This window comes from Lipophrys pholis (genome assembly GCF_963383615.2).
Source record: "Lipophrys pholis genome assembly, chromosome: 5".
NCBI lineage: Eukaryota > Metazoa > Chordata > Actinopteri > Blenniiformes > Blenniidae > Lipophrys > Lipophrys pholis.
In genome coordinates, this window is record NC_137628.1 from 1805514 (window position 1) to 1816580 (window position 11067).

At 45.7% G+C, this 11067-nt stretch overlaps 1 protein-coding gene across 2 annotated transcripts; it reads right to left on the reverse strand.

Annotated features, from left to right (window-relative positions):
* Positions 1-1795: 1795 nt before the first annotated feature.
* On the reverse strand, positions 1796-10526 carry LOC308109477 (E3 SUMO-protein ligase CBX4-like). Of its 2 annotated transcripts, XM_080463053.1 has the most exons (6): positions 10277-10526; positions 10058-10101; positions 9415-9480; positions 6476-6542; positions 3172-4438; positions 1796-3136 (listed from the first exon to the last, which is right to left on the reverse strand). In XM_080463053.1, coding segments are annotated over exons 1-6 (1515 nt in total). In that variant the 5' UTR covers positions 10346-10526; the 3' UTR covers positions 1796-3134. The 2 variants fall into 2 exon arrangements, with proteins under 2 accessions (XP_080319179.1, XP_080319178.1); XM_080463052.1 differs by having other exon boundaries at positions 1796-4438.
* Positions 10527-11067: the final 541 nt, after the last annotated feature.

An 11067-nucleotide genomic window follows, 5' to 3' on the forward strand; every position in this document is an offset into this window, starting at 1 on the left:
ACAGCCATTTTCTCCGTCGTTGCTCACATTAAAACGCGCACGGAAAGGAAAGCGGGCTGCTGCGGAGGAAATGGTCGAGCGCCGCGTCTCCTGCCGCCGCTCGTTCGAAATGCGGGACGATCAAGCAGGAAGAGGCGGGTATCGGTCATTTTCCTTCTGAGGCAGGCAGACAGATGCTGAGACGAGACGCTGATCCCGGGAGATGTCCTCAGCGTGTCCACAGCTCCTCGCGGGCTGCTTGTTTCAGCGGAGGTGCAGAAACAGAGAAACTGTGGCTGAGAGTGAAATCAGTTGCTAAGACTCTTGAGCATTGGCAGCAGGACTTCTTTCATCAAACATCTGACACGAGCAGCTGCAGGTCTGAATGACGAACTCTGGTGGTTTCCAAACCACCTGAAAGACACATTACAGCTCCAACCTCCAGCATGAAGCCTTGAAACAGTGGACACTTTCTGACCGTTGCAATTGATGCGCTTGGCTGCAGGCCCAGAGCTGAAGATTCTTACAACAGGACTTGTAAAGCACTTTATAAAAAAAAAAAAATAAATCGCAGTTCCACATGTTAGATGAGAAATTATAGTATTTTAAAAGGCATCAAACCAAATATAAGCAGCAAAAAGCTGTCAGGCAAAGAAGTGAGTGTAGGTTTTAATAAAGAAAATCATTTCCAGTCTGAAACAATGTGAAGCTTTTCTTCACAGTGTTTTTACTCACTCATGTACATTTCAGTGGCTCAGTTTACCTGCTTATAACACCTGTGACATGGAATGAAACATTCCAATGCAGCCAGAAGGAACAGGGTCGCAGATCTGCTTTACTTCTGCTCTCAGTGAAACAAACAAGCATTCATCACATCATTAGAGGGTGGAATGAAACACAGGAGGCTCTTTTATCGTCATAACTTCCGAAACAGCTGGACGTCCGTTTCACTGAAGTGGAAAGAGGCCGTGTGCTCCTTCATTCGAGCGAAAATAAGATAAAAATGAATTCTTTGTGGGTGCAGTGAGTGCATTTCTTAACTTTCACACAAAACTGTTGACATGTTGACTGAGGTCAGACTCGGAGACAAGCATCCAGATCCGTCTCCCCTACTGACAACCTTTTTCTGATATCAGCGCTCATCAATGTCTCTGGAATCAGTCGACATGGAAAACATCCGATCAGCACCTGCAGAACGTCTCCTGTCCAACGTCTGCATCCTGTCTGCATCAGTGAAACATCTCCTGTCCAGTCAGCAGTTTCTGGACGGCTTCTTGTGCAGAACGTTTTCTGTCCAGTCTGGACTCACGATTTGTCTCTGTGCTTCAGCAACCGTTGAATTTCTGTCCACTTTGAATCCGCTGTCACAACTGGAGCCCCTTTTCAACTGCAGCCAGAGCTTTTTTTTTCTTCTTTTTTTTAAATCTGCTTTTCGTTTCTTATGTCGTCCATGTTTGGAATAAATATAAACTTTCTCCACGTAGCAGTAAATCAGGCCTGAGCTCGGGCTGAAGCACGCAGGCAGCCGTCACGGTTCAATGATGCCCATCTGAAAATACATCCACAAGCTCTGTAACACACACACACACACACACACACACACACACACACAGCTACAAATAGAGCCATGCTCATATTTAGCCCGTTCTGAGGTAACGTTAGCCCATCCAGGATCATTACTGCAGCCGCCCTCTTCCTGTTAAAAGCTTCAGCTCTCTGCGGGAAGTCGGCATCACGTGATTCTACTCATCAGGGGATTTCTTTCTCTTGTTCTATGACAGGCTGCAAGTATGTAAGGAAACATTTCAAAAGTGTTCATTCGCAAATGATTTTATTACTGCAAAACGCATCGTGTCAGGAAGCCTCCTCAGTCTGGAGGCGATAGAAAACAAAGTGCTGGACATCCCCACACAACAGTTCAACGCCCCTCGGTTCACACAGTGCTGGAAGGGAGTTGAAAAATGAGACATGTATGACACGAGGGTATACAGTACTGAGTATGAAATGTGCTTTTACACATTTGTAATTACCGCCATGTTGTAACAGAGAAAGCCTTCCCTCTCAGGGAAAACTGTGCTGCCTGCACAAAGAAACATGAAAAGTTGAATTGCAGAGCGCCCAGCTGGTGCTTCTAATCTGCTGGATTACACAGATCAACCACCAGATCTGTGGCTGGTATCACATTTCAAACAAATGCTGTTTTTAGTTTTGGTGCACTGATGCAAAACATAAATTAATAGTCACAGGATTGTAAATCATCTGTTTAAGTGGAAGTGGCTTGTGCTCGGTATTAAATCTCAAGATGTACAACTCAAGAAAAAAGAAAAAAGAAAAAGCTTATCCTCCAAATCAACATATAACTCATGTTCATCGACAGAAAGCTGCTTCATTTGAACTCATTTAAAGCAGGATGAACAGCCTCATTTGTCCAAGCAGCACAGGTCCTTTAAATCTCAATCTCTCTCGCTCGCTCGCTCGCTCTCTCTCTCCTTTCTCACACGCACACGTAAACAGTGTAAGTTACCATGATTCAATATAATCTCTCTGTTAACGTTAGCAGAGACAGCCGAGTGTATAAATGAAAGTACATCCATAGAAAAAGTGAGAAATATTTACACAAGTAAATGCAATTTAATTAAAGTTCTGCTCTGATTAAAGTTCAAATTTTGCAGATCAAAGTTTGATTCAGCTGAAATTAGATACTGCATGTGATAAAGTCTCCACAAATAATCAGCTTATAAGACAAAATATGCAAATACCGCAATAAAGGAGTTTTCTTTGTAAATCTGAACTATACAAAAGGAAAAAAACAACAACATCAAAAGGTTGATTTGTACATTCAAGCATCCAAAAATACAAATATATATCATGTACATTGATCCAGCGGTGTGTGTGTGTGTGTTTCCTACGCTGTGATGTATTCCTTGAACGTGACAGTGAGGCAGTTTGTTGTGATGTCTGTGATGATTATATTCCCCAGGAAAGGCTGAAAGGAGGGAAACTTCTCCTCTTGTGTCTTTGCTTTGTTAGAAAGGAGCAGCGGTGAATCGTCTCTCTCCTCCTCTGCAGGTTTGTGTTTGTCACTCTGAGTGTGTGTGTCGGACTGAGTGTGTGTGTCACTCTGAGTGTGTGTGTCGGACTGAGTGTGTGTGTCACTCTGAGTGTGTGTGTCGGACTGAGTGTGTGTGTCACACTGAGTGTGTGTGTCGTTGTGAGTGTGTGTTTCATCCGCAGGCTGCAGCTGTGCGCATGCCGCTGGCGCTGCTGGCGCCGGCGCCGCAGCCGCAGGCCTCGACTTGACCACACTCAAGTCGATGGGCTCGTCCTGATCCGTGTAGCCGCAGTCCTGCGGCCCTGAGATGCTCGGCGGTCCGGTTCGGTCCACGCTGACACTTTGGCCGGGCGACGACACGGCGTTTGGAGCGCTGATACTCCTGCAGCTGAAAAACCTCTTGCTGCCCCGGTGTTCCTCTGCGTCGGGGTCAGAGAGGCGTCGCTTCAGTCCTTCAAACCCACCGTGGCGCCCTCTTTGGTCCGTCGGGGAGGGAACCCCCCCATCCAAAGGCAGGCAGAGCAGATTAGACTTGGTTGTCAGTTGCAAAGGCTGATCTGTTGGAGGCTGCCCCTGACCCCTGACATCCACATGTTTATTCCTTTCCGTCACGGTCGGCTCCGTTTCGGGGGACTGTTCCCTCTCTTTGGGGCAGCCTCCGTTTAATCCAGACCCTGGCGCGCTGGGCTTCTCTCTGAGGCCTTTTGCAAATCCATTCATTAGGCCGAGCTTCTTGACGAGCTTCATCTTCTCCAGGTGATTCTCCGAGCTGCCGTCCGCGCCCTGCGGCACATTCACAGCCGTCTCGCAGCCTCCATTTTTAATTTTAGCCGTTTTCATCCCGTTTTCCATGTACTTGCTCATGACAATAACAATCCGTCCGTTCTTGTTTTTGTTCTTGACGATCTTCAGCTTGCTGCTGCTGACGCCGTTGGACTGGGGCGACGTGGCCTCGGTAGTTTTGAGCTCCGCCTCTTTGTGCCCGTTCAGGTCAGCTGGAAGCTTCTTCAGCTCCATGGTAATATCCTTCACTTTGGTCAGACAGCCTGAGTGTTTGTCCCGGACCCACTTCTGCTGCAGCACGGCGGGCAGGTTGTATCCTTTCTCCACCGCCTCCGGGGCTTTGACGTCTCGCGGTTTGGTGAACAGGGGCTCGTGCACCGTGAGGTCCGGCCTGTAATGGTGGTGCTTCTTGCTGTTGAGCTGGTAGTAGAACTTCTTGCTGTTGGTCTGCGGCTCAGCGTCGCGCTCCCGGCACAGCGGCTGGTACTGGTGGTGCTTCTTGCTGCTCAGGCTGTACTGCTGGGCCTGTGGACGGAGCATCTGGATGGAGCCGGACTTCTGACAGGCGTCCTCGTCTTCCTGGAGGTCCGCCAGAATACTGGACCTTCTGGCAAACGACGGGACCTGCGAGAAAGAATCCGATTTTTAATGACCAGATACAACTTGTCAGTGAGTAAGAATCTAATCCCGGGTTACAGAGTACTGCTCTTTCTACTCACTTCTTTGAATTTAACAGCTCTTCTCTGACAGTGTCCATTACCAACATTTACTTTTCGCTGCACACACGAGATAAAACACGACACCAACTCGTGGCCTAACGTGCAAACCACAGTCTTTCCAACATTTGTTATTGTTGTCAAAACATTTCTGCAAATTCTCTGAATCAAAAACGCCGCTTCCAGCAGCACTTCCATCTTCCTGCAGCCGCCACTCGTGTAAGACGCGTATTGTCCATGGACGGTTTGACGAAAAGTCCCAATCACATGAAAGCTTTAAGGATATTAAAGAGCTGCCAGAGTGGATGTGATTAATGAGTGAGTGTGTACAGTATCCATATGTGTGTGTGTGTGTGGCAGCGCCACAGAAAGCCGTGCTTTCATGAGGGGCTGCAGTGAAGACACTGAGCCTGGAATGTGTGAAGGAGGCCAGTTTATTTCAGGGGCCCGGGGTCCGTGTTCACACAGCCCCCACACAGTTTCCCCTTGGCGGCTCTTTGAGCCACCGGCCCCGACTGTCACAGTGACATTTTAAAGTGTCTCCTGTGGCTGTGAGCTCAGCTCGGAGGAATGTCACTGGCCGCTTTGTGTCCCGTCACTGACTTCATCCCATGTGTTTCACCAACACCCTCCTGAGAGGAACAAGAAGAGTCGTCCGAGAGGAAACCCGGCCTTCTGGGCCTCTGATTGATGCACTAAACATACGATTCACCAGTAATCTGGATACACAACTGTTAGGCCAGGGAATAGGTCTCTATAACGTTTTAATGAAGACCAGAACGTGTGCTGTGGATGTTAATTACACTAACTATCAGTGTGACAGGAAATAACCTAATTTGAGGTGTTGGAGCTGCAGGTTTCACACGTGAAGCTCAGCTGTGTCACGGTGGAGGATCCAGGTAATCCTGCAAACTGTCGTATGATGAGATCTGTGGCGGCGGCGGGTTTCTGAAGCTTCAGAGGATGTTACTTCAGGTCAGGTTGGAAAGGCGTCTGACCACTTTCGCTCAAATCTGGAACATTTAATACTGGAGTGTCGCAAAAGTCAGACTTAATTACATTTATTTATTTTTTTTTGGCACGCTTACGTGTTGAAAAAAAGTTAAAATGTAAAACTGACCAAAATCAGAAACATTTAATCTTCTAATCTTCTATTGTTTTATTGGATTAGTATCTTGTTCATAAAACTTCACATTTTTTCAATCCGATCTGAAAATGCACACTCAGCATTTCTTTATGAGGTTTCCTAAGCACAGTTCAGCAACTTCACGGTTTTCACAAATTCCTACACAAACAGCACCTACGTCAATGATACATGAGTATTTAACAGGATTAGTTTGGGACAAACTAGAGGAAACACGTTTATCTACAGTCTGCTGCTTTCCGAAGCTACAACGAATTCAAAAGTAAAAATATTTTCTAAAAATATTTATTCTAATCACATTATTATTAACTTCTCCATCCAATTTATAATCAATCGAGAAGAAACCCCTTCGATTTAGAGTCACTTATTGACCAAACGTAACAAGCATGTGTTTGGATGATCGGAGGAAGCTCGAGCGCCCAGAGTTCTCCTCATGTTCTCCCTCGGTTCAGGGTCTTCTGGCAAACTACAGACAAGAAGACGCTGCCCGGAGGGAGAACATGCAACCATATTGCACTAAATCTAAATAAATGCAGTGCGGTAGACTTTGGGTTAAAACGGGGTCAAAGAAGAGAAAGAGCACTGTGATCAGGAAGCACAACTCTAAAGTACAAATACAACTAAACCTTTCACTGAATGTTTTTTCATTGACCTGAAGTCTTGGACAGTATTCACACAGATTGGAAGTTTTCAAACCGGGGGTCTTCTCCCTGTGAGGTGGGAGTGCTAAACACTACCCCACTGTGCTTCTCCTGGGTCACTGAGGCGACTCTGTGTGAAGATTCATGCTGATCGGCTCACCTGAACCAGGAGGTGTTTGGGTTTCGGGCCCCTCTTGCGGTATCCCATCAGCTGCTCCTGACGTTCCCTGTGGGACACCAGAGCAGCAGCCAATCAGTGAGCGGTCTCGGAGATGAGCCGCGGTTGCATGGAAACAAAACATCACGGCGGCGTCCTCAGGCTTAATTGGGAAACACTGAGTGTGTGTGTGTGGCAGGTTGTTTCAATTCACTTCTAACAAACGACCCTTTGTCACTACTTTCCTCACTAATCAGACATTTAGGAAACTTCCTCACGACGAGCTTTGGCCCCGACTGAGTCGCATCCCAAACATCCAGGGTGATGAATGAATCCACCCAAAGCAGAAGATAAAACCTTTTGGTTGGATTTCCTTCGCTGCTCTCGGTCTCTCCGAAGAAGTAACTCAACAGCGCAGACGGCAGTGATGTCAGATTCCTCCTCCTCCTCCTCCTCCTCCTCCTCCTCCCTCACCTCCTCCTCGCGTCTAATTACAATGACGACTCCCTGTATTTTCATAGCCTGGCATTCAGACGATCTGACTCCCCGGAGAGACGCGCAATTAGTTTCAATAGAGTCCCTCCCCTTCAGAGAGGGAGATAATTGCAGAAGCAGGCGTGGAGAGTGGAGTGATGTGGATGTTTGGCTTGAAGGCGTGACCTGCGGCTGGAAGGCCACTGTCAGCACAACCTGAGAGCAAAGCCAGCGACAGACCTTCACACGTTCACCTGCACTGGAGCTGCTGCTCAGCCGTGACCCACATATCACTCTCATAATTACATTTCTTGTTATTTTTCCAAATATTCCTCTTCCGTCACTCACAGAGCCGCGACTGGCTTCACACTCGTGCTTCGGTGTTGCACTTCTGTTACATCATGAGCTATAAGTTTGAGCCTCAGCCTGCGGAATGATGCAATATGTAGAAGTTAATGGGGCTGGATTGTCGTTGTGCTCTAGGCTGAAAGGACTGAAGGGACTGAAGGGACTGAAGGGACGCCACATGCAATCTGAAGCACATCAGGAAACAACGTCACACACCTGATCATGACCCTTAAAAACCAAGCAGAGTTTATTGATTCAATAATAAACTAACGTCCCTCGGTAGAGCGCAGACCTTCACCAACGCCACATTTGTTTGCAGAACCGAGTTAGCTTGGCTAACATGATAGCTGTTAGCTCATCTTGATGCTAACTAGCCCGTCAGGCAGCGAAATCACTGAATAAAACACTAAACGGAGCGTTTCCATGGCAACAAGCGCTGATCTCCTTTGCTGGATAGCCGTTAACGTCCCAAAATCTAATCAATTGGTCCTTGGACGATGACAAGTCAACAGTGATTTTTTAATTTCATGCAATTCGGGTAAAAAGTTTTTGCAAAAAGTTCATAAAATACATACAAACAAACAAACCAATAAATAAATAAATACACACAGACAAAAACATTCTGCCCAACTTTGGTTGGTGAAGGTGGGAGTAACACAATATTGAACTTATTTGCGCCTATCGACTGCAGAGCTGCTGTTTCTCTCTCTCTGCTCACCAGCTAACTGTTAGCTTTAGTATATAAGTAATAATTAAATACTCGTATACGTCTGTGTTCAACTAATAATTATATGTATGTTTAAATGTTCTCCTTTTCTAGTTTGTCAATCTGAGGTGTTTTATTTAATGTCGTTTACAATTTTACCATCTTTTTCTGAGTGATTTTATGGACGCATCTCAGCAAATTGGATTGTTTCCATTTAATTTCATTACTCTGGATGTTTGCATGTGTGTTTGAATGTTTGTCAGCAAATTTTTTCCCCTTTTTATTGACCTAATCTCTGCTTAATCTCTTATAGGACACATAGGCAGACACAGTAGATTGACTGCTTGGCAGGACCACCTGATAGTAACGTTAGCATTATCTCTGTGTGTGTGATTATCATTGTTCGGAGATGCAGAGCTGTTGTCGATTATTATATTATATTACATTATTAGCTTCACCCAAAGCTGCTGTTTCCAGTAAAGGGCAACTTGCCACTATTTCACTAAACTCTTATTCTCTGGATGAGTAGAACCTTGGAAGTAGCATTGGCATTAGTGTGCTAAGACAGCAGTGAGCTTCTCTTCCCCAGAGCTGCATGTTAGTAGATTATCTCCGCTGGTTTGTTTCTGCTTCTTCTCGTTGTCATTAGTTTATAAGTCAGTTTCTTTAAAGAAAAGACAATTCACAGATTATAGAGCATCTTCCTCCTCCAACATCCAGATTATAGAGCATCTTCCTCTTGCTGATGTAAGTCATTGGATTGACCCACAGTGCTGAGAGCTCATGTGAACACGACAACAACAGCTACAGTATGTTCATATTATAAACCCACTATAGTGGAAGACTGGAATCTAAAATCGAGTAATTATTGTTTTTAAAAGAAGTAACTAGTAACTCTGATCAGTTAGTAAATTCATTCATTTGAACATCAGTGCTTCTAATGAATGAAAGAAGACTTTCGATGTCTGGAGGAAGATGACACAGGTTGATGTGGAAACTGAATGTTGTTGCAGCAGCAGCAGCACTTCAGCATGATAACCTGCTGATGACACTTGAATCTGTATCAGATGACAACAGAGAGCTGCTCTCCAAAGAGTTGCACTTTGTTCCCATAACCCTGACCCGAGTTTAACCCCGTCCTGACCCTGTGCTGACACCAGCTGTAAAGCCAAACTGAACAGAGGATAAACCAGCCGCTGACGTTTTGCTTTATTTTACATCAACCAGGTATTGTTCAGAGTAGAAGCACGCAGAGAATTCACGCCTGCAACATGCAGACAAATGACATACACACTGAGTGACAAGTACTGGAAATGTAGGAATCAGCAGATTTGAGCCTGTTTGGTCATGTTATGGAGGCTTAAACTTGAGGCATTGCCCTTTGTGATGCATGTTAGTCCAACCATGAACTCACCTGTCCTGGAAGGCATCAAGCAGTCTGGGATCCAAAATGTTCTCCTCTGGTTCCCAAGTATTGTATCTAACCAGAAAAAAAAAAAATAAATAAGGGGGTGAGGGTACATACATGATTTATTCTGGGGGAAAAAGATGATCCAGAACCTCGTTATTGTTGTGAGGATATACACCACGGCTCAGACTAATGATAGCTGGATTGGCCTTTATTCAATGTTTAAATTTGTAAATAATCCCATTAGTCCTGACTGTAGGCTCGTTCACGTATAAACAACATGCGGGGACACTTGTTCTCCCTGTGGACGCACGTGTAATAAATGCGGGGTAACTTTTACGCACGGCGATAAGAGATAAGAGGGTGAAACCGTCTACCAACCTCCACCAAATATAAATATATGAGCAGCTCCTAAACACCCAGTTCCATTACAGGCACTTCTTCCTTTAATTGGCTCAACTGGGAATAGCATCCATGGTAAAAACCACATCCATCACCGGGGCCAGAGCGCACAGCGTCCCAAGATGAGAGCGCGCAGCCGTCCATATGCGCGCCCACGTCTCCCCCTCCCCAAAAATGCATACATGCACACTTTAGTTTTCTTTTGTTTTTTTTAAATTTAATGATAAGTGTTAATGTTTGGACTCACCTTGGAGACCATCCTCGCCACTTCACCAGATATTCCACCCTCCCCTGTGAACAGACGGGATTATCAGTGAAACGTTACTTTTACGCTGCAGGGCACCAAATATTTAAAAACATGTAATCCGTCAGGAAAAGAAGAAAAACCCAGAGAGGAGAAACTGGTCCTGTTTCTTTTTTCCTGTGCATGCGAGTAAAATCGTCCTCAGATGCTCCGGAGACCAACCTTTCTGCTGCGCTTCTTCTCGATGCTCTCCACCGCAAAGACGTGCTCCCCCGCGGCGGGCAGCTCCATGTTCCGTCGCACCACAAGCTTCTCCTCCTGCTGCTTTTGTTTTAACGACACCTTATCCTCGCGCTCACTCCGTTTGGTTCTCCTCCTGCTCTGCTGCTCCTCTGCTGATGTGAAACACTAAACGTCCTGCAGCTTCTGCTGTTGCTCGTGCGCCTGTTCGGCTCGTGCGCCGCTTTGCTCTGCAGACGAGCCCGAGCTGCGGCTCAAAAACACTTCATGCAAATAGCTGTTACCGTGACGTGGGAGTCGGGGTGGGGGGATTGGAGGAGGAGGGGGAGGCCGATGGGGCGGGGGATGGCTGCTGCTTTCAAATGCTGTCGGGAAAATGAACGACCGCGACTGGAATGGCGTCGGAGCGGCGAGTAACGACTGTTCTCCTGAGAAGTGGGGGAATCAAATCAAACACCTACCTTCATTTGGCTTCCCTGCGTCACAAATACAACAAGAAAATTCAAGTTTAATTCACATTTTGTATGTGGATGGACATTGTGTCTTAAACTGTTGTTATTTTTCACTAAAATGTTATTTCAGTGAATGCTGAACAAATTGCACACAGGATCTATTTAACTATTCAATGTAGTTTAATATATAAATATGGAATTTATCTTTACATGGTTAGAATTACCAGAAGACAGAATTGTGCTACAAAATGTTTTCTTTGCTTTATCTTTTTGGTTTTGTTGCTGTTTTGTGAAGGTTCATGATGGAACTCATCAACCAAA

What these genes read in the sequence shown, in the direction of transcription:
- LOC308109477 (XM_080463052.1), bottom strand. Translation starts at nt 10,345, where the DNA reads ATGGAGCTGCCCGCCGCGGGGGAGCACGTCTTTGCGGTGGAGAGCATC. An exon ending in AGAAGAAGCGCAGCAGAAAG is followed by an intron (nt 10,102 to 10,276) that starts GTTGGTCTCCGG and finishes GTCTGTTCACAG; the next exon opens with GGGAGGGTGGAATATCTGGT. An exon ending in CTTGATGCCTTCCAGGACAG is followed by an intron (nt 6,543 to 9,414) that starts GTGAGTTCATGG and finishes GGTGTCCCACAG; the next exon opens with GGAACGTCAGGAGCAGCTGA.